Consider the following 27,271-nt stretch of genomic DNA (forward strand, 5'->3'; position numbering starts at 1 on the left):
GCTTAAAGTAAGGACTTAATTTTGTCCTCAGTGACCCCAGTACTATTTATTACACAGATTTTCAATATCTTTATTAAGTTCAATTATTCAATAACATTTCATCCTGCTCTACTAGGCTTTAAATGGGGAAGATAGCATAAAGAACTTGAAATCATCTGAATTTAAAAGAATGAGTCAGATTAAAAGTGTGGTTTTTCCAGCCAGGGTACATATATCTGCAATTGATAATGAAGGATTATGGACCCATCTCTGCCACCTAAGGTATTGAACTATATGCACTTTATCTGACTAAAACTATATGAGAGTAAAAGGAGATGAAACAAAATAACAACCAAAAAAAGATACAGGCAAAATGATATTTCAAATTGCTGCAAAATCTCAGTACTGCCCCAGTCTTGTGGCACTTGTATCCTCACATGTGCTTCTATAGTCATGAGGTAGGGTAAGAAAGAGACATGTGGGTTTGAATCAGCAGTGAGAATGACACTTCTAATTTTAAGAAGCAGAGCAGTGCTCAGAGAACTAGAAGGCACTATAAAAAGATTGCTACTGGGACTGCTACTATTTGTTGAAGAGAAGATATGTCATAGCTTCAAAAATATCTATATTCTATGATCCACTAATATCCCTTCTATGAATATTTTGGAGTAAATGGTTAAAAAACTAATGGAAAATGTCATTCAAAGATGTTCATACCAGTATTATTTATAACAGCTAGATATTGGAAATAACTTCAGTAGCATAAAAGTGAAAATAATTATAAATTGAATAATTGAGGACTTTTAAAATGAATTGTAGTACCTCTATAATATGTAATAATACATGGCCTCTTAAAATGCCTAACAATGAAATTTAATGATGGGAGGAATTGATCAACATTACAATAGTGGTAGTCTTTGGAAGATCATCTTTTTTCATTTCACTGTATTGTGATTTCTTTTTCTTTAGAGTGTAAAGAGATAAGAGGATGATAAACAGAAAAGAAATAAATCAGGGAGGAAAAGACTTCATCTAGCTGGGGTATTTTAGGTTCTACACTTCCCTTTCCCTAGAATTTCCATCACTTTCTCTTTTACTGGCAAACATCCAGATTAAATATAACCTCTGTGAAATGATCCCTAATTCTGCCTTCTGACTGCAACCTATTGTTTATATTTTCTGATTAAAACACATACTGTAATTGTGTGCTCTTGTACATGTGTTCCAAAAATTGTATTTCTTATAGTACAAGGTTAACACAATATGCCTTACTATATTGAAATGTCTGTTATATTAAATGTTTTGTATATATATATATATGCTGAATGAATAGATACATTAAAGAATGAATAACTTTATAAAATGAATACAGTAGATTAAGTGATTTTTAAGGAAGCATGCAAGTTTATGATGGTTTCCTCAAATATGCATATAAGTAAAGATTTCAATAAATATTTGCTCAACAACATATGTGGAGTAAGTCAATTTTTAAAAAGTGAATTACTTTAATTTTAATTTTCTTTAATAGATTTGTTACATGGGTGCATATACTATGTTTATTGATTGATATACTGATATATTAAGGGTCATGTTGTAATTGTGGATATTCCTTAGAGAAAAGTGCTCTTAATAAACATGCTAATTTAGTTCTCTATGCTTTGGGCTATCTAAGAAAAAAATCACTAATTTCTCATTTTATCCCTCCTCTGCATGAATAATTTTTAAACTCATTGTAAGACTTTTTAGTTATAATTAAGAGTATCGATTGATTCAGTATTTTTGTAGAATAATGCCATAATGTTTCTGATTTAGAAAGCAGAAATACAAGTTTTTATAATTCTGAGTGTATTGTATATTCCTAACAAGTACAAATGACATTTACTAATTAATGTTAAGATAAAAGGCACTTAAAATTAATCTTGTCAACAGTGTTTAGTTTTGGAAATGCAAACTAAGTCAACTTACTTCCTTTCCCTAGAAGAGCTGCCACTGTTGTGACATTGTGTTTCATTTTGTAACCCATCTGCTACTTAGGCCAGATATGCATTTTCTGGATGCAATCTGTTGGTTTCCAATGGTTTACTACATGGTGGGCTCTATTGACAAGTAGGTGACAAAATCTTTGGCACACTAACTAGTGTGGTGTCCTGTGGTTTGTCATGTGCTGTGCCCCCGTGTTGCATGATGAGTGTAATTTGCCATTTCAGTATTGCAAATATGGTGTATTTTGCATGCAGAGCTTATGTTCTCGTGTTATACATCTTGTATTCAAACTTCTTAAGCAGTAATCTGTTGTTGAATTAAAACAAATCTTGCTGCATGTGAATTTCGTCACTTTTGTTTAGTTTCTAAAGCTATTTCAGTTTTGTGTTGTCTCTAGCAATGTTATTACTATGGGCCTAGGGGTAGAGAAAATCTAAGGGTTCAGTGTTATGATGCATTGATATCATTGTCGTAACTTCTGGAAACCATCAAAATAATTTAGAGATGCTCCTTTTAAGCCAGATTTATAAACTGGAGCATTTCCTTAAGAGCTTACTTTATTCTAGCAACATTTATCAGTCTATAATTTCTAAAAATATGTTAATTAAAAAGTCAAATGTGTGCAATGTGTTAGGATTAAAATGCAAATTCTTTTATATGGAGGAACTTGATATTATAAAAATATAAAACTAAAGATCATAAGACTAATATGCTTATAAAAATGTGTTAGCTTTTTATTTAAAAAAAAAAAAATGTCAGCCAGAGTCTTCAAAACAAAATGCGAAAGTTATCAATTAAGAACTTTCATGCTTATGTTTTGTCCTATAGATGAAAAAACAAAGTGTTGTATCTTTGGAAGTGCTTATTGGTTGTGGATGCATTAAAAAGCAAACTGACATTTATTTAACTTCTATTCTACATTAATATAATTTGCATCATCAGTCACCTTAATACTAACCAACTAACTAAGATGTAGTTAGATGTACTATAGTTACTATTTAACGTGAAATCAACTGACACTTTATCTCTAATAATATTACTTTGATAGTATTCTATTGAAATTCATTAGAAAAACAGGATACTTAAAAAAGTAAATAAATCTCCCATCTTTCTTTACTCATGTAAACTATGAAATAAATTCTTTCTCTATAAAAGGTTTATGATGAGTATAAACCGAGAGGATCAAATGCCTATGATTAGAGATGAAACAAGATTGGCTACAGGTTGATCATTATTGAAGCTTGGTTGGGTGATTGGAATATGGAGGTTCACTGTATTGTTACTCTTTTTTGCTAATGATTGAAATTTTTCTTAGAAAACCAAAAACACCTTTGAATTAAAACATTTACAAACAGTCCCATATATTCATATATTCACGTCTCCTCAAAAAAGAAGGCTTAGAAAACGGTAAAAAGGAAGTTGTTGCCATTTAGATTATCTGTAACTTTTTTCCCCGAATATTGACTTTTTTCCTTAGGCAGCCATCTGGTGGCCAAACTGTGTAAAGCAACCGTGCTGATAAAAAATTAACCATGGCTTCACAGAAAGGATAGTATGGAGAGATTTTAGACGTGGCGATATAAGAATAAATTGGTAACTGGATAAAAAAGGAAAAAAAGAATAAAATGTAATATTAAATGGATATAAAAATAAATAATTTAAAGTTAAAACCTGAAGAACAAAATGTTTCCACATTGTTCTGAAATGCCATTGCAATTTTATGTATTTTCTATAGATTTAAACTCATATTTAATCATGATTACTAAGCTCACTTGCCAAGGTTATATGTCAACTACAACAGCCAATATTTTGAGTATGGAATTAATTGATACGTATAGATATAGGTAGCTATTAGCTATTTAGCACAGGTACACATAGTGAAATTCTTTGTCAAATTTCAATTTCATTGATTTATTATTGACAAAATATTCATTTTTCCCATCATAACTTATGTCCGTATATCCTTTAACAGCCAAGCTTACCTTCTGTCACTTTATCTTTCCCTTTTCTTATATAGATAATTATAATGGAGAGATTATGTTTTATTAGAGGGAAAAGATTGTAAGAGCTGAAATAGAAGTGATTTTAAAATCATAGTATGGTAGGTTGAAGGCATATGACTTGGGCATCATTTTTGTAGCCCATAAGGAAACCATATCACATTACTTTTCTATTTATTTCTCTTTTTTTAAAGTATTTTAATAGATATACAAACAGTTAGGAATTTGAGTTAAAGGAACATCCAAATAAAGTATTTCTAGGGATTAAACTTGATCATCATATTGATTGGAAATTATGGACCTGGCTCTTCTCACCATAGGAAATTTATTTGGAATAATATTCTGTTTCCACAGTTTTAGCCATAAAATCTCTTCCGCAGAACATTGTTCCTGATTCAGGCAAAATAGTTTTTTCTGGTCTACTCCTAGGGATTGTAGACCCAGAGCTTTGGTAATACTCTCTCACCTTGGAACAGAACAAGAAATCCTGCCTCCTACCTTACCATAAGAGGGAAATATTTCCCTCTATTGGCTAGTTCAGCCAATCACATGCTCAGGAAAGATCCTCAGGGAACTGACCCTTCCATTTAAGTAATCTAAAAGGAACTCTACTGTCCTTTATGTTCTCCACTTCATATTTTAAATCAGAAGATGTAGACATCAATCAGCCCGATTCTTCTCTGTCTTCAGTCAACTTTGTACCTAGAACAGTTTTATACTCCTTCAAGTTTAATTTTCTTTATCTAATTCAGTCTGATTTTTCTAGTTTGTATGAGGCAGAGGCAGGGAGATAGTGGTTTCTTTGTTTAAAACCTTAATGGCAATATTATCTCTTAATTCAGTGAGAGAATGCTAGTGTTAGTCAGTGAGAGGGGAGGAGACTGATTTTTATAATTCATAGGAACTTGTATCCTGGTTTAGCAGTTATTTCACACAATCAAAGAAATCAAGTTATTAAATCACTAGCTCAAAAACTTTAGTTTGGCTGAATGGTTAAGTCTGATTACAACTGATATTTACATATTTTCCATGCTCATGACTGCGTAGAATCAATCTTTAAAACATAGTACACAAAGAAATAATATACATTTAAAAACAAACATTTCACAATTTAATATATCCTTGTTGGGTTAGACCATCTAAATTAATATAAGTATTCATTTCTACTCTTACCAGAAGTACCCTAGGGATTAAAAAATATAAATATCATGTCTTTGAAATACTGTGCCAACCATAAAAAGACAGTTCTAACATGCTTTATTTCTATTTGATTGCAAAATGGGTATTTTTCATGTTTTAGTTACATAATTTATAAATACTATTAAGTAAAAATTCTTAACGCATAATGCTTTGAAACGTTTGAGATCTGATGAAACATAAGTAGCTCAAAAATGCAAGTTATTTCATATCAGCAGAGAATATTGTATTATAATTCCTATTAACATCTAACAGGGTTAACTGTGTGAAAACCTATACAAATGCAGTGGGTAAGCAAGCACTGATCCCTGTATTGTGATTTATTGAAAGTCCATTTTTTCTCTGTTGATTTTTATCAAAGCCTAGATGATTTACTCAGGTGTGGAGTGACTTTTGCTGCCAACATGGTGGTTGTGGACAAAGAAAGTACCATGAGTGCAGAGGAAGACTACATGGCAGATGCCAAAACAATTGTAAACGTGCAGACCCTTTTCAGGTAAATGTCTCAATAACTCAGCCCTGTGGCTTACTCATTGCTAAACATTTGTGAAATATTTGACTCTGATTCTGTTCATAAGGAATGAACATGAGATAATTACACTGAAGCTATGTTCTTTCATTTGATCCTAAAACAAGTGCTTATTTAGCATCTAGTGTATGACTGGCACCATATGTTTAATTTTTTAACTCAGGGTCATCATTCTTTTAAAAATAAATAATAAGCAGAATAATAAATCTGCTTTCTTCTATGGTTTAACAATAACCAATTCTGAATCCTTTGCAGTTGTAGTCAAGATTTATGATAGGCCATGCATATTCTAATTTTGGTTTTGTATCTGAGAGTGGCCAAAAGTATGCATTTACAATCTAGATGACTAAGAATGAAATATTTTAAGTCTGTAAACAGGTAATTTACCCATGTTAAGAGCCAAGTCATAACCTTATCACAGACTTTGGAACAATATAGCATCAAACTTATCTGATGCCTCTATCCTGGAGGTTTCAGTAGATACTATGTGACTTTAAGTATATTTCTTAACTTCATAGAAATTCAGTTTCCCTCATCTATAAAATGCATGTAGAAAATAATTATCCTTCTTGCAGCGTTAATGACAGGACCTGAAATTAGGCAGATGAAGAATCTGTCACAGCATCCTGAATATTCTGAATATTGACTCTCAACTTACATAAGAACCTCTTATTTCAGAAGGAGAACAAATGTGCCCTCTGAAGTTATTGTAATGTGAAAGTTCATTTAGAATATAGCTAACTAGTTATTGAGCTATATGAAGCGGTACATTTAAAGGCAGCATAGCACATGTTTAAAATATGACAGACATGTAAGTAATTTTTTTCTCCAGAGAATGAAAAAAGAAATTACAAGTAGAAAATTAATTCAGAGGGATGAGATTTATAGCCAGTGAAAAAGTGAAATCATACCTTTTTATTCCATGCATGGCAAAAGCTAGTTACATTTTCAACAGGAGAGGATCCTGGGTCTTTTAGATTAAACATACCATTTTAATTTTTAACTTATCATGAGTTTGTTTCTATTATGGTAAAGTTTCAATCGATTTGACTTTTATTATATATTCTATGAATGAGTAATTTTAATTTCAAGATAATGATAGATAAATAATAATAAATTCTCATCTTACTGAAAGATCCAAAGGTGCTAATCTTTTAAAACTAACTGACCAGAATAACTAAGAGCAGATACATGTGTGGTGGCATTATCATTATTTCACTAAGTACATAATATTTTTTAGGAAAAAACAATTCTATGGAACTTTTTAATGGATTGGTCCTTAAGCTGCTGGTCAATGCATGCTAAATGAGGCTAGTCTTATGTAATAAAGCACAAAAGTGAAGATGCTGGTAGATCCCCATGTTGTATACAATGTTATTTATATAGACAAATGACCAAAATTATGCAGATTTTGTAGTATCATTTTATAGGTGCAGTCAGTTACCACTCTCAAGAGTGACCTCAAGGTCACTTTCTCACATTCCTTGAAGATTTTGGTTCCTGATTCACTGTGACTCTTGACAACCCTGTTTTTACAATCATTCTTGATAATTTCAACAATTCTACATAGACAGTCCTTTCAATATCTTACCTTAGCCACCTGTGCTCATGATCTTAGCCTTTACCTTGAAGTACCAATAATTTTACCCTCCATCTTCTCACTTTCATTCAGGTCTCTGAGTACTACTAATTTTCTACCTCATTTCTTCTAATACCCCCAATTCTCAGCAATCTTGTCTTCACTGGAACTTACTATCTATTCATTCTACTACTTTTTCACTTGTCTTACTTAGTTACTCGAGAGCTTTTCTTCCATCTTACCAGATTAAATTCCAAGATCAATCATTATAATCACTCCTGTGCTGAAACCTTAAGCAGATAATTACTGATTATTTACTATGAACTAATACCGATCTCAACTCTCTTTCCCATTCTCCCTTCCTCCCTCTCAGTGTTCTTTCAGGTTCGCTGCCCACTACCTAGTATGAAATTCCTTAGAGACAAGTGACAGATCCCAGGGATAGAATCCAGTTATCTTCATAAGTGAGCAATACACAGCCAGAAATCTAGTCACAGTGACTAGATACCAGGCTATTTATGTTTAAGGTGTAAGGCTCCATCTCTAAGGGAACATTGAATATACAAGAATGAATAGTGTTAAAAATGATTAAGGAAGACCATTTAGGTGATACGATTAAACTTTATATAACACTTCATGAAGCAGGCAGTCTCCATTCCTAAGGGCCCAGGGAGGGTGGGAGGCAGGAAACTCTTACAGGAAAAAGAAAAAGGAAGAAGAAAAAGAAAAACAGAAAATGAAGAAGGAATAAAGAAATAAATAAGTATAGATCCCAGGGTTGCCTTGGTATTTGGGGATTGGGTGACTGGGTATACTGTGTTTCTGGTCAGGTGGCGTTTTTATTGGAATCAAATGACAAAACTAAAACAATTTAGTGACGAGTTTCATATCCTTTATTCAAGGGAAAATAGCCTGTGGATTGGAGAAGTTCAGTGCCTCACCGGCAGAGAAACACTTTTCCAGAGAGATTTTGGGCAAGAGTGAGATTTATAGATGTTAGAAAAGGTAAATGGAAACAGGAATGATTGGCTAGGAGGCCAGGCATTTCCTGGTCAGTCTAGTAGGTCCTGTTTTTCCCAAAAGTTGAACTAGCTAAAGCTGATTTGGAGGATAGATATTGGTGTATATTAGAATTCCTTAATAGGTATTTACTGTAAATACACGTGACTTAAGTTTAGATTTGTGATGTGGACTGGTCCACTGAGGCAGCCTCCATTTTGAGGTCCTGAAATGCAAATTAATTTATCACAGAGACACAAAAGTTATCTAAGTTTTAATTTGCTCACATGGCAATCCAGTGGGAAAGCTCTGTCTGGGGCCTAGAAATTTATTTCAGTAATATTATCTCTAAAATATCTCAGCCAATCCTTGTATCTTCATGAACATCATTAATTTCCTCAAACGAGAACCAAATTATAATCTTCTTGGCATCTGTATGTATTAAGGAAATTAAGATTACCTTATGGTGTTGCTCTGTATGGGGAGATGCTACATTTTATTTTAGCATTTGGAAATGACTGTGTAGCTATTTGGGCCCATGCCATTTTAACTTGATTACTTTGACATTCCATTTTGATGTGGGGGCATTTTGACTTTTACATTTTCAGCTCTTAAAAGGACTAAGGAATATGTTAGAAAAATCTTCAATCTGTCTTGTATTAGAGCCCAGAAGACAAGAATGAGATGGAATTCAAATATGAAATGAAAGTAACAGTGCTCTAGTTCACAAGTTACTGATGTAACTGATATGACCTGTTTTGCCTTTCTGGAATGAGGTTAAATTTATTATTATTGATACCCTCAAATTAATCACTGGAACTCCTACCCACCCAGCTTACTAGGACATAAAGTTTAACTTGACAACTATTCTCTCCAGATTGTCCAAGGGCCTTTCAGAGTTAGTCTCAAAAGACCAAAACCAAAGTAGGAGAGTCTCATTAATTTGCCAGCAGTGTATTTGGGGGTGAGAGTGGAGTGTAGGAAGAGTTAGAGGAGATATGGGGGCATGGAGAGAATTCCTTTTCATCTGGAACTGCATTTATAACTTAGTATATGTGCTGCCAAAGCGAGCACATGCATTTATAACTTAAACATAATTTTGATTGAAAACTGGACTACACATTTCAATGTGTCTTTATCCAGCGTGACAATTGTGGATTTGCTGGTTAAGCTCCTGCATGTTTCTTTCAGAGAACCGATTCAGGGTTTTCCACATCCAGGGTCTAGAACTTGGCATACATATATTTGATGAGCACTCCTGAGGTTTGTGCAGTTCTCCAAATTGAAAGAAAAGCAGGTCCTTACTTTAAAATTTAAGTTTCTCTTGTTAAAGTTTTATCTAAGAAGCACTTGGTATTTTTGAAAATATTGCCTGTTTTTACCTTTTTATGAACAAGGGTTAATATCCAAACTAAATTTAAACAAGCAAGACAAAATATGCCTTGAATCAAAATGAACCACTTCAAAATGACTATGTCAGACTGACTATCAAAATGCTCTACTTTGGGAATGTTTGGTCTGTCAATGGCATTTATCATTATTCTCATTTAAGTAGGGAGGGAAAAAAGCAACATTGAAAGCAACTTACTGGTTCAGCCTATCCTGTATTGAAAAAAAAAGGGCTGATTCAAGCTAATGGCCTAACTCTGTATGAGGAGAAGAAGAAGTGAGAAAACTTTTTCTAGAAATTGAAAAGCAAAGGTTTTTCTAGAGAGCACACAGGATAATTAAACATTAGTTTAATAGAGAATGGGTACAAACGTAAATATTTTGTTAATGTTTAAAGATAAACTAAGACATATTAAAAATGGTAAGAGTTTATCTGAACAAAAATCAGTTTAGAAACACTTGGAAGACAGGAGGGAGGGACTTACAGAGAAGAGGTGGGAGCAAAGCAAGGAAATTATTTGATATGCAACAGCTTAAGCAGTTGTATTATATGAGAAAGCCTAGTTGACTGTGATTGGTTGTCCTTTGGTTTTGATTTTTTAGCTTTGAGACATTTATAGCCTGAGAGGTTGGTTGCTTAAGTAGCCTGCAAAAATATTACAACCTTTTCAGTCTAATGGTCACCTTATTTAATTAATTTAACATTGATTTTCTCTGCAATGTAAAAGTCTAGGAGTGACTTAGTTCAGAAGTCCCTTGGGCTGATTTTGTTTTAATATGAAGATATTTTTGTTTTTGCTTTTTTCCCTAAAATTTAGCTGATCAAACTGGTAAGATAACCAGTGCTCTGTCAATGGAAACATTCAGTCAAGTCATGGATCTGTGATCTGTTTGGAACGGAGAAATTTCTGCATTAACCCGGTGTAGGTCAGGAGGACCTCTACAAACACCTGCAGTTGTGATTTATTCACGTGGTATTATTGAGCATCTAGTAAGTTTGGGGACCATACAGGATGCTATGGCTGCAGTGGTGCCTAAGGCAGACATAGTGATCAGTAGTGATTAAGGCATCCTCGCCTTGGGTTGCTGCTGATAGTCTAAGCTGGGAAAGTATTAAAGGAGTCATTTAAAAATTTAACTGGAGGATGATAAGTGTGGCAACTACTGAAAAAAGTATAATGCTATATAGGTCCAGGCAACAAGAATATATGATTTAGTTCAGTGGATCAAGGAACACCTCCCTGAGAAATTGATAATCTTTTAGTTAAAGATTAGACTAAGCCAGCAAAGAAAGGAGTAGAGCATTCCACATGGGGGCAGCATAGCCAAAGGCTCTGAGGTATTGGCTTAGTAGAGCCTGGTAACAAGTTGATTTTCTTTACAAGAATAACAGGGAGGAAACCACTGAAGGATAAAGTTTTAAAATACTATTTTAGCTACAATGTGAAGAGTGGGGGAGAGCTGCTCAGAAGACTTGCATCCCCAGGACACTAAAAGCATAAATGGCAAGCTAAGAAATGAAAATAAGCAAAAGAAATTGCCTTTAGCTTAGCACAAGTAGTCATACATAGTCTTACTGAGGAAATAACATACACATACATACACATGGGAAATAACATAATTGGAAACATTGATAATGAATACATATAAGTATGAGAATGATTCCTTTATATAGTACAAAAATATTTTTTATTATTTTGATTGGTTTGCATGGATAATTTTATTTTATTTTTTTTCTTTTTTTTCATGGATAATTTTAAATACAGGAGATATCTGACATTTATTATAGTTTCATTTATTACTAACTCAGACCTAAGATGTTTAAAAAGTATTTGTAAATAATTAAGACATATTCATATTTATTTTAGTCCTGATAGTTAATTGTAGTCTAAAAGTAGTGTACATGTATCTAAGTGTGTGTACCTATATATAGTTAGGTATATTATGTATAGTGTGTACTTATATATAAGTGTATGCTCCCCTGTTACGCAGAAACATCATTCCCAGACACCAGAATAGATCAAAATTTATAGTGTAGCACACTAGTTCAGTATTTTTATTAAAATATTCTAAACATTTTCCAGATTTGTATGATCTTATATTTGTTTTGCTTGAATATATAATTCCAGCTAGTCTCAAAGTTCTCCCAGTGGTCTAGGAAATAAAGTGGTGTGTTTTTCATCTTTGTGTTGGTTAGCATAGCTGGGCATGTCTGTCAAAACTACTTTTTGAATACATTAATTCAGGCAGAGAACTCTTCCATAGAGATTTTGCACATCTCCATAATGATACTTCTATCACTCAATCAGAACATAAATTGTAGAGAAGTTTTAAATAGGAAAAAACATTATTTTTCAACTGTAATATTGCTTTATTGTGATCCTAATACTTAGAGAAGATAGACTTTTTATGTCATTTTATTTCTAAAGTATTTTATATTAAAAATGTGTCTTAGGTCATATTAATGCCCAGATATAGATTTACAGATTAATATTTTGAGGATACATAATTAAATCTATTTCAGAACCAAATTTATAAATGAATGTAATTAATACTTTGTAGATCTAAAAGGCAATGCAATAAAACATTTCATTATTTAAATATTATTCAGTTATAGATTTTCACTAGGTGGCAGACTTAGATAATGCATTCACTTCCTCAGTTTAAAATAACAATAGAGAGGTTCTTTTATACAGAACAGAAATGGTACATCGTATACATTTTTTTTAGTTCTAATTTTCACTCTAAGACACTTAAGTACAATGATCAGGTCACTCAGTCATATTACCACTCACTTTTACTCAGACTTCAAATATATAGCTATATATATATTTCTATTTGATATAATGTGGAAAAGTATTATATCACCCAAGTAATCATAGATGTATCCAAAGTTAAAGTAAAAATATCTATGGAAGAAAAAGCTATATTTCTCAGAGAAAATGAATATTTCCTAAAAGATGAAATATATTTTCATTGGTTTGCAAGTACGTTTTTCTCACAAATTACTTTTCTGGCCTTATATCTCAACACTATCCTAGATGCTTCTCCTAAGCTATCCATTCACTGGTGTCATAATGCTATGTGATCTGTGAAGTCTCAGCCATATTTATCACCCCTGGAAAAATATGTACAGCCTTATAATTTATAAATTTTTATAGTTTCCCCTAGGTAGTAGGGTCTAATTTAAAGGCAAAAATTTCACTTTATACTTCTTTTTATGTCCTGGAGACCAGAGCTAACTAATAACAAACACCTGATAATTATTTGTTAACTTAGATATCAAATATTGCCTTAAGTAAATAAAAATAACAATAATGTAGTTATGATCTGACAACTACTATTGTGTGTGTGTGTGTGTGTGTGTGTGTATGTGTGTGTCTGTGTTGGGAGAAGGAAGTGAATAGGAAGAAAGCTAATGCAAAGCTATGGGACACGTGAAAACTCTCATGATCCTTTTAGAATAACACTATCAACTGAACCTTGGCCTCAATTCATTTTAATGAAATGTTATTTCAGCTAAAATATTTCTCTTTCAGAAGTTCATTGTAGCAAGATTTGACATTTAAAACTGGATATGATAAGAATAGGGAATCTTAGAAGATCAAAGAACTCATATTATGGACAATAAGCTCATCACATGAAATCTTTGTCAATCAGCATATTCATCGTATAAATTTTTATTTTAACATCTACAATGTCACCTTCTAACTTCTTAAATCAGCTTCATGAGTTTCTCTTCTATGCAATTTTATAGTTGTAGAGAGAAATATCTAATAAAAGACAAATTACTAAATTTATTTTTTTTATAGTGCTAAAATGTTGGTTAAAGAATTCTTTGGAAAATAGTGTTTCATTTTTCTTGCACTGTGCAGTTTATGTGGCAATGCCTGCTGCTGTAATTGCATGTAGTTTTATGCCCAAGGCTAGGAGTCACTCACCCATAAATATGTTGTTATAAAAAAAATACCATATTGGATTGTTAGTGTAATGCAAATGTTTTTTTTGGTGTTGTTGTTGTTTTTTTTTTTTAATGTAGGTTGTTTTCCAGTCTCAGTATTATCACAGAGCTTACTCACCCAGCCAACATGAGATTCATGCAATTCAGAGCCAAAGACTGTTACTCTCTTGCTCTTTCAAAACTGGAAAAGGTAAGACTTCATATTAAGGAAGTTGTATTCAACTATTTTTCTTGAAAGAGTAACTCTGAAATTCCTATAAATAGGAAGAAATGCCATGAGGTAATAAAAATAAAAATGCTGTTTTGAATTTTTATTTTGGAGCTAAAATCTTAGTTTACAATGTTTTTAATGTGAATTGAAGGATTTGAACCATTTGTATCACAAGTGAATATAATGAAGATATCTTGTTCTCTCATTTATTATACATTGAAAGCATGATCTATGAAAGAGTTAAATGCAACAAGAATGTATATACTCACTTATAATGTCAGTTATATTGATAACATCATGAGTGCTATGTCAAGAAATCTGTGTTAACAGAGGGCTTTGCAGTTTAAAATAATCCTTAAGGCCCTAGAAAAGTTGTAGGCTTTGTTGAAAGTTAGCTTCCCAAATGTCACCAACATAATCTGAGACAAAGCTGAGTTTATTGCTTACTTAGATAAGGGAGACTGTCACCTCAGGAGAGCTTTGGCAATGCTTCAGAGCTGAGAAAGCAAAGTTAAGGTTTCTTGGGTCTGGGAAATCTTATTTAATGAGGGCCTTTGGAATGGGGATTTGATTAGGATTGGGAAAGGATCAGGGTAATGTGAAAGGACAAAGTAGGATTGCAACGTCATGTTATGTGGACAGAAAGGTGTGATTTCCACTCTCAGTGTCTAGACTGAGCATGGTGGTAAATGGTTTTGGTATCCAGCATTTACTTGATACTAGTATACTAGAAGAATTTCATGTAAGAGAAGACAGTACGATTGAATCTTTTACATGTGAAAATGTATTAACTCTATGCCATCTTCATTGTTTATGACAGTATAAGAGGTACAGATAAGAATGCCTTACATTTGTTTTTGTTGCTGTTTGGTTAGTTCATTTTTTATTTCATTTTGATTACCTATTATGCCACTGTCTGAATTCCTAGGAGACATATTGCTGAGTAAGGCCATTACTGCTCTCTGGTTTGTTGATTACCATTATTAGGGCTGGTCACATATGTTATGTTCGTGGAGACTTCCCACTGTTTCTCTGTAGTCATAGTTAAGTTGCTGTTAGGCACTGCCTTCAGGAGAGGAAACAGTTTAATTCAGGTGAAATAGCTTTTCCAAGATTATATATCTATCAGGTTAGTGCAGTAAGAGATTCTTAAAGATATTGGGGCACCTGGGTGGCTCAGTAGTTGAGCATCTGCCTTTGGCTCAGGTCGTGATCCTGGGGTCCTGGCTGGGATCAAGTCCCACACTGGGCTTGTGGGGAGCCTGCTTCTTCCTCTGCCTATATCTCTGCCTCTCTCTGTGTGTCTCTCATGAATAAATAAAATCTTAAAGACATTAATGTTCAGAACAGGAAATTTCCACAATGCCACACTGCTTTAACAAAATGGAAAGGGTGGCAAGCATGGCTAAATTGGCTCAGCACCCACAAGCAAACCGAGTTATCAGAAATCCAGCTGGAATCAGCACTGGTGTGGTGTCTGATGGTTTCCTTTGCGATGAAGTGAGGGAGAATTACCTAGTGATGAATACAAACTCTGATGTCAGATTGGTCCATTTCTCGACCATTTTTTGGGAATGGAACCTGGCTAAATTATTTACACATTGATAGCTTTGGGATTCTTCTCTAGAAATAGTGGTAATAGCTAAATAATAGGGTCATTGCAAAGATTGCACCACATGATCTGTCCAAAACATTTAGCCCAGTTTTGGCATATAATCAGTATTCCAATAAATGGTACTATACACATAATTATAAATTATTGTGGATGTGACTAATAAATATTCTGTTCTGTGTATTCAGTTTTATGCCAAGTGAGTGGATGTTTCAAGGTCATAATTGTAGAAAATATTTTCAGTAGTGTTGAGTATATATGTCTATATGATTGTGTCTTCTACCAACCTAGAAATCCTCTTCACACACGTAGTAAAGTTTTACTTGAATAAACATTAAACCATACTGTGATATATATCTCAGGCAATCCACTAAAGAGATTACGAATACAAAGGTATCTCATTCTTTTATATAGCTAGGAAAATACAATCATTTGCATACATGTTAATTGTCTTAATATAAAGGAAAAATAAAACTTCTTGTATATTTGCAACAAGCAAGAAGTTACAACTTCCAGCCAGATTCCTAGGGTAATCTTCCGAAGAGACAGACAGGATGCTTAATGTTCACACTTCAGAAAGATAGTTCCAAGACTTCTAAGAAAGACTTCACTGAGATACAAAACTGGCTAGAGATTATTCAGATTTTCAAAAGGTTTGCATCCCTCTGAAAGAGACAGTGAAAAGGATTTATAATTGCAAGTTTTCTAAAAGAAATGCTCTTGGAAAAAAGCGGAAAGGAGGCAGTTTCCTTCTCTTTTGGCATCAGGGAAATTCGTTTATTTTTTAGATTTGTATTTACCCTTACATATACTAGATATTTCCCAAAAAGAGTAAAGGAATTCAGTATATTCTTGAATTATTAAGGAGTAGAGGGGCTCAGGGAATTGGAATTGAAACCAGTTGGTTTGGAGGTTATAAAGCCATAGAAGATTTGTTTCAATTCAGTTACTACCATTATATCCATTGAAACAGGGATTTTTGTTACATAGAAACTTTTTAGACTAGTGCTGTTATAACTTAAATTGTGTTCCTGCCCCTCAAAAAAGGATGTGTTGGAGTCCTAGCCTCCAGTGTCTCTGAATGTGATCTTATTTGAAGATACAATTTTTATAGAGGTAATTGGATTAAAGAAGCCATTGAGGTGGGCCCTAATCCAGTACAGCTGGCATCCTTATAAAAAAGGGTAAATTTGGACACAGAGACAGACACACATAAAGGGAAGAGAATGCGAAGAAAAACAGGGAGAAGACAGCCATCCAAAAGCCAAGGAGAGCAGCCTAGAACAAATCCTTAGCTTACTGCCCTCAGAAGCAATCCGTGTTACTGACACCTTGATTTCAGACCTACAGCCTCCAGAACTCTGACGCAATAAACTTCTGTTGTTTAAGGTACCAATCTGTAGCTTTGTGATGGCAGCCCTAGTAAACTAACGCATGTGCCATCAATGGCATAGTAACTGTTCATTTCCAGTCAGTGCTTTTTATCTGATATAAATACAGCTAACTTATCATTTAAAATAATTATCTTTTGGGCACCTGGGAGGCTCAGTTGCTTAAGCATCTGCCTTTGCCTCAGGTCATGATCCCAGAGTCCTGCGGGGAGGATGATCCCTCCTCTGCGGGGAGCCTGCTTCTACCTCTCCTTCTGCTGTCCCCCTTGCTTGTGCTCTCTCGCTCTCTCTCAAATATATACATAAAACCTTTAAAAAGAAAATAAGTAATTATCTTTCTGTATTTGTATTCTGGATACAAGGAGATATTTTTAGGATTGGGAAATTGATCTTTATTTCCAGTATTTGAATAACACATTCTAGAGTTATTGGCTGAGGATAGGTAGATTTTTAATCTTTTGAACATATTTATGAATATTCTTTTATTCTATCTATAATTAGATGCACTTTCATTTTCACAGATAAAGCCATCACCTTTAGAAACATAATCAAGGTTTTAAATTAGAAACAACAGCTTGGCTGTTTAACATACTTTTTTGACACTAAGTGGTTTTCATTTAAATTTAAGAAGTGCTAGAATTTGTTAGAATAAGTGTGGAGATTAGATTGCATTGACCCTGGCTGCTTTACTTGTGTGATGATTTCATTTGGGTGATTTCCTGATAGACCTTGAACTCTAATAGAACACCAGTTGCCACTGATAATCTGTAAGGATTCTTGGTAGAGGCCACTCAAGAATATCCAGAATAATCATTTCCATTAGGAAAAGGAGAAAACTGAGAGCACAGAAGGTTCACTGGTCTGTGACCATGATGTGAAACAATGAAAGATAGTTGAGGACCCCCGTCTGTTCTTGTGAAAAGGAAATTCCGTGATTATTCCTTGATTATTTTTTTAGATTTGCTCTCTCTCGAGGAATTCCCTTGTCTGTTGTTTTATGGGACCCTTTCACCTCAAGCTTCTTCCTGAGCTATTTTTATCCATGTCACTTCAAGAGTACACACTTCTTACAGCCTGTATGAATTTTTATCCTGCTTATTGCTTATGCAAGTTTGAAAAAAATCTAAAGATTTTTAAAGCATTTTCCCTAAAGATTTAAAGTCTAAAGATTTCTCAGAAGACTCTGCTTCTTTCAAAAACCTTATAAACTTCTGGTATACTTACAATCATAAATTTTTATGGCCAATCTCCAAAGTTCTTCTTAAATATAATTTTTAAGGTTTTTTTTTTTTTTTTTTTCCCTCTCAGCCCATGTGACTATCTCTTTGGAAGCTACCTTGAGGTTATTGAGACAATAGTGTTGGGCTGGACTTTGTTGTTCAATGCCTTGTTTCAGTTTTCTCCCCCATTGACATTTTGAAGAGCACAATTTTTAAAATATTAGAGCCTCCTAATCTCTGAGCTCCTTTTGTGTTTTTAGTCTCTACTTGAATCTAAGTCTTGCTTGAGCTACTGTCTGTCTTGCAATGTCCATCTAAAGGCAGGAAATAACAGTATATACACACCAATATTAAGCAGATAGAAGTTTTAATGGATCAGGTCTGAGAGTGGCACATAGACTTGCACTCATATGCCATTGGCTAGAACTCAATCATAGGGCCACATCTAACTTCAAGGAGGCCTAGGAAATGTAGTTCAGTCATACACTTACAAAGAATAGGGCAAAGGATTTTGATGGACAATCAACATTCTCTGTCACTTGCAATATACCACAAATTCATGAAATTTGACAAAGCATTTCTGAACATCTGAGCTTTATCTTGCATTTTCCCTTTCATCTGATCTTTCTTTTGTTGTTTTCCACTTTTGTTTCTGAGTTATTTTGTTTTATATTATCCTTTTTTTCTTGGATAGTTCCATTAGCACCAGTGTTTTCCCAATAGTATTTCTCATGTTTACTCATTGGTCATTGGATCATTGACACTTCCTCTAACAAAACAAGTGTAGCAGGCATCAGAAACACAGTATAGGAGCTAAGTAGACGTGGAAAATGTGACAGGTAATAAAGAAACAGAGAAGAAGAGGACATCAAGAGGAAAAAGAGAAATTTTTTCCTCATTTCCCTATAAAGACTTATTTCATCTCTCTTGTTTTGATGCATTTTATTAAAAAAAAAGCCTTTTATTCATGCTTATGGCACAATTTGATTTAAGACTGCTTTCTTTAAAATTGCTTTTGAACTATCACCATTCCCCAATAGTGATCATAATCACACTTGAGCAAACATATGGTAATTACACACTGATGTAAGAAGCAAAGTAATGAAAATGTGAGATGAATAGTGTGATATAATAAAATATATATATATTTGGTCTTTGTGATTCCTGATACAGAGCTTCAAAAACCCTTAGAATTTCTGAGTAATTTCATATCTTTGAACCACACCTGATTTTATGCTAAGGAGGCAACTCATGGAGGAGCCTCTAGATGGCTTCAGGATGAGAGCCAGAAAAAGTAACCACATGATTAGAATATTGAAACTTTGAAAGTCTTCATCACCTTTCAAACCTCCGGGGATAGCAGAGGAGCTGGACTTTGAGTTTAATCACATGGCCAGTGATTTAATTAATCGTGCTACGTAATGAAACTGATAAAAACTCTGGAAGACAAGTTCTCTGGTAGGTGAACATAATGAGATACCAAGAAAGTGGTGGGCCCTGACTTTATGGTCACAGAAGCTCCTGTGCTCAGGATCCTTTGAGACCTGCCTTATGTACCTTATTATCTACCATTTATTTTCATTCTTTATAATAAAATGATAATCATTAAGTATAGCATTTTCATAAGTTCTGTGAACATTCTAGGTAACTATCAAAATTGAATGGTTGTGGGGAAGCCCTAAATTTATAGCAGGCCAGACAGAAGTACAGTTGTCTGGTAGACATCTGGGATTTGCGGCTGGTGTCTGAAGTGGGAATAGTCTAGTGGGAATGAGCCCCTTAACCTGTGGGGTCGGAGCCAACTCTGGGTAGCGTCATAATTGAATTGAATTGTAGGACATCTAGTTGGTGTCAAAGAATTGGTGTCAGAATGCAGAGACATGGCTGTAAATCATATCATTTTGTAGTCCATGATACAGCAAAATAATAAAAATTGGAGATTGCTTCTGGGAGAAATAAACTGAGACTATCAGATTTATTTTATATTATATTCACTGTGTAAGCAAGTGGCAAATTTTACATATTCTCAATTTAAATTCAAGCCAATAAATATTTACTGAGCACCTGTTATGAGCCAAATATCTTGCTCAGTGCTAGAGGTTCCCAACAGAATAAACACATGGAATTTATAATTTGATGGGAGGCCATAGGAACAAACAAAAACACATGCCCTTGCTTTTTTTTCCTGTCCAAACAAGTTGGACTACTTTTTATTCATGATCAAAGTATTAGAATGCTGAATGGAAGTTTGGTGCTATATGCCTACACTGACTTTGATTCATTAGGATTTTTTTTTATCCTGTTTTTAAGAAAATATTTACCTTTTCCCATGGCTGTCCAGAAAGAATTTGAAGAGAATATTGATATGAGTTTCTGTTCTTTTTAAATGTAGAAAAGCATTGCCTGATCCATTCTACAAGAGTGATAAAATCTTATCTACGTTGATAATTATTTTAACTGCAAAATTATCTATTAAGAATGTGCATAGTATTATGATTTCATACAGTATATCTAAACTTAATGTAGGCTGCATGTTTGTGTCTCTCCCCAAAATTCGTATGTTGAAACCTAACCCCTGATATTAGGTATTAGGAAAATTCGTATGTTGAAACCTAACCCCTGATATTAGGTATTAGGAAGTTGGGCCTTTGGAAGGTGAGTAGGTTATGAAGGTGGAGCCCTCATGAGTGGGATAAGGGCTTTTATCAAAGAGACCCAGAGAACTTCTCCACCATGTGAAGACACGGAGAAGATGAGTGTTTATGAACCAGAAAGTGGGTTTTCACCAAATGTCAAATCTTCTGGCATCTTTAGCTTGGACTTCTCAGCTTATGGTACTGTGAGAAATAAATTTCTGTTGGCTATAAGCCACTCATCTGTAGTGTTTTGTAATGGCAGCCCAAACAGACTAAGACATAAATCTTGACATTCGGCCAATAAAATTGCACAGCGCACAGTCTAAGAATAACATTAATAAAGACTGTGATGTAAATTGGCTCTGCCAGTAACAGTGCCACTAGACAGCTGTGTACATGCATATTGTGAATATGAAAACATATATCAAACTCTTAAAATTATCTGAAGTGAAATATCAAATTCAAAAAGTAAAAAAAACAAAAGTAATGGATTTATATGACTGACAAATTAGAATAATTCAATTATTAAAATTTTGTAATTTTACAGAGTTAAGTATTTTATGAAAATAAATAATACAGTGATTAACTTTATTGTTTTCAAGGAAGGCAGCAAGTACATCTTTTAATTAAATTGGGTAGATGTGGATGTAGATATATATGTGTGAGAGAGAGAGTTTGTGAAAGGTTTCATTTCTCGGTGAGTTAAAAAAAATGCTTGTGAGTCACAAAAAATGCCATCCAGGATGATGAAAGTAACTTTTGAGTACATATTATATTTGAAGTATTAAAACAAATATCACACTAGACAAGGACTTTAAACCAATGTTATATTTTGTTTTACTACTTCTTGCTCTACATTAATAAGTGTTTCCATCATCATTTGGTTGTTTTACTTTATTTGGCTGTAAGGCACAACTCATTTTTGAATCCAGTGTCAGAGAAGACAATACACTTAATCAGCCCTCCATTTCAAGGCACAAACTAAAATAGGAACCGTTGACAGGCATTGAACACAGGAAGCCGTCTGCAGTTATCCTTATGGAACAAATATATATACACAAAGGGAGTAAGATTGGTATCCTGAAGGCTAAAAAGAAATAGGTGCTTCTGGGCAATTTTTTATTTATTTTATTTTAGAAAGAACACAATATGAGATTTGTTTTCTTAATAATTTTTTTAAAAATATTTTATTTATTTATTCATGAGAGACACAGAGAGAGAGAGAGAGGCAGAGACACAGACAGGAGAAGCAGGTTCTGTGCAGGGAGCCCGACGTGGGACTTGATCCTGGGTCTCCAGGATCACTCCCTGGACTGAAGGCAGCGCTAAACTGCTCAGCCACCTGGGCTGCCCATCTTCTTAATAAATTTTTTTTTTTTCTTAATAAATTTTTAAGTGTGCAATATATGATTGTTGACTACAGGTACGATGTTGTACAGCAGATCTCGAGAGCTTATTTGTTTTGCTTTATTGCAACTTTGTGCCTGTAGATCAGCAGCTCTCCATTTTCCCATTCCCCAGCCCCTGGTAACCACCATTTTACACTTTGAAATGCATTTGACTGATTTGGATACTTCATATGAGTAAAAATCATGTAGTGAATGTCCTTCTCTGATTAGCTTATTTCATTTGGCCTAGTGTTCTTTTTTTTTTTATTATTAAAGATTTTATTTATTTTAGAGAGAGAGAGACAGAGATAGCAATAGAGAGAGGACCAGCTAGGAGGAGAGCAGAAGCAGGCTGATGTGGGGCTCAGTCCCAGGACTCTGGGATCATGACCTGAGCCGAAGGCAGACACTTAACCAACTGAGCCACCCAGGCATCCCTAGCCTAGTGTTCTTAAGGTCCATCATGTTATCACATATTCCAGACTTTCCTTCTTTTTAAGGCTGAGTACTATTACACTGCATGTATATACTGCATTTTCTTTATCCATTCAATTGTTCATGGACCTTTAGGTTGTTTCCACATCTTGGCTCTTGTGAATGGTGCTGCAATGAACATAGGAAAGCTGATATCTTCATGGTCCTGATTTCAATTCTTTTGTATAAAACCCATACATATCATTACTGCATCATACATAGTTCTATTTTTAATTTTTTGAGGAACTCCCATACTGGTTTGTTTTTGTTTTGTTTTGTTTTTGCAGTGCACATGTTTATATTCCTATCAACAGTTTACAAGGATTCCAATTTCTCTAAATCCTCACTAGCTTTTTTTTTTTTTTTTTAAATAATAGTCATACTATTAGGTATAAGATATCTCATTGTGCTTTTGAATCCCCCTAATAGTGATGTGCATTTTTTCCATATACCTCTTGAATTTGAATGTCTTCTTTGGAGAAATGTCTGTTTAAGTCTTTACCCACTTGTAATTGGGTTATTTGATTTTTTTCTTTTTTTTTTTTACTTTTGGGTTGTAAGATTTCCTTATATATTTTGGAGATTAACCTGTTATCAGATATATGGTTTTAAAATATTTTTTCTGATTCTGAAGTTTGTCTTTTATTCCATTGATTGTTTCCTTTGCTGTATAGAACTTTTAAAAATTTGTATAGTGCCACCTATCTATTTTTATTTTTGTGCTTTTGGAATCGTATCCACAAAATCATTGCCAAAACCAATATCATGAAGCTTTCACCTATGTTTTGTTTGAAAATTTTAGTTTCTTGTCTTACATTTAAGTCTTTAGACCATTTTGAGTTGATTTTTGTGTATTCTATAAAATTAGGCCCCAATTTCATTCTTCTGCTTGTTTTCTCAAAACAATGTGTTGAAAGACTATCCTTTCTTTATTACACATATATCTGGACTCTCTGTTGTATTCCATTTGTCTGTATGTCTGTCTTTATGCCAGTAGCATACTGTTTTGATAAATGTGTCTTTGTAATATATTTTAAAATCAGGAAGTATACCTCCTGCTTTACTCTTCTTTCTCAAGATTGCTCTGGGTACTCCAGAATATTGTGGTTCTAGATGAATTTTAGATTATTTTTTTCTATTTCTGTAAAAAATGTCCTTGGGATTTTGACAAGATTGCATTGAATCTATAGATCATTATGAGTAGTGTGGCATTTTCACAATATTAGGTCTTCCAACCCAAACATAGAGTATTTTTCTGTTGTCTATGTTTTGTAATTTTCAATATATAAGTCTTTGAACCCTTAAGTTTATTCTTTTTATTTTATTCTTATTTTTAGTGCTTTGGTAAACAGAATACACTTAATTCTTTTCCAGATAGTTTGTTGTTAACATAAAAAATGCAACTTACTGAATTTTTTTATTAGTTCTAATAGTTATTTAATGGAGTCTTTAGGGTATTAGATATTGTGATAGTTTTACTTCTTTTTTGATTTGGATGCCTCATATTTCTTTATTCCTGCCTAATGATGGGACTTTCAGCACTATCTTTAATAGATGTGACAACAGTGTGTATCGTTGCCTTGTTTCTGATCTTAACAGGGAAACTTTCAGTTTTTCACTGTGAAGTGTGATGTTAGCTGTGGGTTTGTCATAAATAGCCTTTATTAAGTTGAGGTATATTTCTTCTATATTGGGAATTTTTAATCATGAAAGGTGTTGACTTCTGTCAAAGGCTTTTTTGCATCTATTGATATGATCATATTATTTGTATTATTTATTCTGTGAATGTGGTATATTACATTAATTTATTTGGATAGGTGGAAGTAGCCTTGCATCCCAGAGATAAATCTCAGTTGATCGTGGTGTGTGCTCTTTTTAATATGGTGTTAGATTAGATTTGCTAGTATTAAGTGGAGTATTTTTGTATCCATATTCATCAGGAATATTGGCTTATATCTTTCTTTCCTTGTGATGTCTTTGTGCTGGCCTCATAAAATGAATGGGGAAGTGTTTCCTCCTTTTGATGTTTTGGGAGAGTTTGAGAAAGATTGGCATTAATTCTTTAAGTGTTTAAGTTGAAAAACCCTTAGCTAGACTAAGAAAAAAAAGACAACTCAAAAAAAAAATAAAAAATTAGATTACAACTGATGCTACAGAGATAAAAAGGATTGTAGGAGCTCCTATGAACAATTGTACACAAAGAAACTAGATGATCTGGAAGAAATGGATAAATTTTTAGAAACATACAGCCTTCCTAAACTAAATAATGAAAAAATAAAAAAATCTGCACAAACCTATAACTAGTAATGGAGATTGGCTTAGTTATCAAAATCTCCCAACTGGGGCAGCCTGGATGGCTCAGTGGTCTAGCACCGCCTTCAGGTTAGGATGTGATCTTGGAGACCTGGGATTGAGTCCCATGTCAGGCTCCCTGCATGGAAGCCTGCTTCTCCCTCTGTCTGTGTCTCTGCCTCTCTCTCTGTGTCTTTTATGAATAAATAAATAAAATCTTTAAAAAAAAAAGCCTCTCAACAAAGAAAAGCTGTCTTTAGAGAATTCCACCAAACATTTAAAGAACTAATGCCAGTTCTTCAAACTCTTCCAAAAAATTAGACAAATCATAACTTATACTTTTTAGAAAGGCTACATGTTTGCACAATACTAAATTATACAAAAGCTCAAGTCATAGCTCAATTAGAAAAAAAGTGTCATTTCAAAGCACTGTACCAGATTTATTTTATTGATAAAGTGAACACTTATTTGTGAGTTAGTTCATCTTAAATATCTTTCTATATGGCAGAAACTATAGAGAAGTTTCTTGAAAGTGTCTATCCTTATTGCTTTAATGCTGTCATTATACATAGACTGAGCTGACTAAACAGACTCAAAAGATATTCCAGATAATTAGCTTACTCTTTATTGTGCACAAATTACTTCACCAGATGTAGAACTATTATTTTATTTTGTAGTTCAAATTCCTCCTTTAAATCCTTTCAAGTAATGCAATAGCAATCTAGAATTAATAGTCCCAATATGCTTGTTCCCATTTGTAATATATTTATTGTCATAAAATCTATCAAATTAACTGAATACAGACATTTCAATATTACTTGTTGCTGGTTTTTTTTTTTTTTCAAAAATATTTACTTTCTGGTAACTTTTGACCACTCTTTCATTTTTCTTTTTTATGGTTCTATATATAACCATTATATTTTATTAATTTGTTTATATAACTTTCTTAAATTTTATTCTTAGAGCTTCAAGAATTATCATCAAATCATACAACTAATGTTATTCTTAAAATGTTTAACAGATAATGGTATATTCATAAATGATTATAATCTTTACTTGAAATTGGTGTTGGCCTCTGGAGCCCCATTTTTGAATGTTACTGCATGGGAGACAATTGTAACAAAAATTCATTGTGTATTTGTGTAATTATAACTTACTTAAGCAGTTTTTAGAAAAGATTTTATTTATTTATTTATTTATTTATTTATTTATTTATTTATTTATTTACTGAGTATGAGCTGGGGGACAGGCAGAGGAAGAGGGAGAGGAAATCTCAAGCAGACTCCAGGCTGAGTACAGAGCCCAGTGTGGGGCTCTATCTCAAACCCTGAGATCATGACTTGAGTTAAAATCAAAAGTCGAGTGCTTAACTGACTGAGCCACCCCCCCTCCCCAGTCACCTCCTTAATCAACTTTTTAGGGACACTACCCATGGAACAATCCTTTGGAAGTAGTCTGAAAATCAAAGAATAGCCTAGAATTAGCAATGTTATTCATTTGACTCCTGTTAGATTTTCAAAATCATGACATAATTTTCATCAACAGCTCTTCATGTCATAAAACTTCCACAAGAAATGTATACACCCTTTATCTTCCTAGGACTCAAGTATTTAGATACTACTCTTAAATTCATAGACTTCCTTACTTTAAACTAGTCTCTTGAGTTATGCTTTTATTCTTAATGAAGGTAAAGCAAAGTCTTTTTTTCAAGTATCCCTCAAAACATCACATCTGAAAACCTAGTCAAACAGAATGTATTTTCTCCTTTATTACGTCAAAGTTATTTTTTAACCTTTTCAGTTCCAAAATCTCCCCCAATAGGGAATGCCAACTGATTCTGCAGACAGTTTAGTTGATTCTAATTCTTTATCTCTTTTTAGTGAGGTACCAGCATTTGACAAGCTATTGTGTTTTTTAGGCCTTCCTTCATCATGGGAACTAATTGTTGACTAATTGCTAGCCTGTTTTAGTAATTTTAAAAATTATAGTTGAGTTTTATGAGTTGTAACTTTTGAACATCATTAAATGGTACTTACCTTTATTTTTGAAAACTAAATACAAATAGTTTTATAAAAGCACAGGAAGGAATAGTGGTTGCTTTCTCCAAATTGAAACTAATAAAACTATAAATATTTTAAATCTCTTATTCTATAAAAAGTATAATCATGTAGAATGCATGATTGCTTCCTATTTGGCAAACTTGTCTTTTCAAGCTCAACTATGATGTCACTTCATCTGTGACACCATCTGCATCCTCCTTAGGCCTTTTTAATACTTGGATCTATATAGGCTCACATCACATGACTTTATAGGTGTTTGATTTGAAGTCTGTCTTTTATTTTATTTTATTTTTTTTAAAGGTTTTTTTTTGTTTTTTTATTTATTTATGATAGAGAGAGAGAGAGGCAGAGACACAGGCAGAGGGAGAAGC

General features: G+C 33.4%; 1 protein-coding gene across 17 annotated transcripts in view; it reads left to right on the plus strand.

Moving 5' to 3' along the window:
- Nucleotides 1-27,271, plus strand: part of KCNT2 (potassium sodium-activated channel subfamily T member 2) — a 374,048-nt gene that overhangs the window by 284,655 nt on the left and 62,122 nt on the right. For 10 of the 17 annotated variants that reach the window (XR_012001790.1, XM_072759479.1, XM_072759480.1 and 7 more), the window contains 3 exons: nt 2,014-2,085; nt 5,521-5,655; nt 13,695-13,806. Coding sequence is in view for 16 of the 17 variants with exons in the window: in XM_072759479.1 (XP_072615580.1) it covers nt 2,014-2,085; nt 5,521-5,655; nt 13,695-13,806 (319 nt within the window). In the remaining variant the exon portion in view is untranslated. The remainder of the gene's footprint in view (nt 1-2,013; nt 2,086-5,520; nt 5,656-13,694; nt 13,807-27,271) is intronic. The other 7 variants (XM_072759475.1, XM_072759476.1, XM_072759474.1 and 4 more) reach the window with 1 other exon arrangement.

The sequence above is a fragment of the Vulpes vulpes genome, chromosome 5, assembly GCF_048418805.1.
Source record: "Vulpes vulpes isolate BD-2025 chromosome 5, VulVul3, whole genome shotgun sequence".
In the NCBI taxonomy this organism is placed as follows: Eukaryota; Metazoa; Chordata; class Mammalia; order Carnivora; family Canidae; genus Vulpes; species Vulpes vulpes.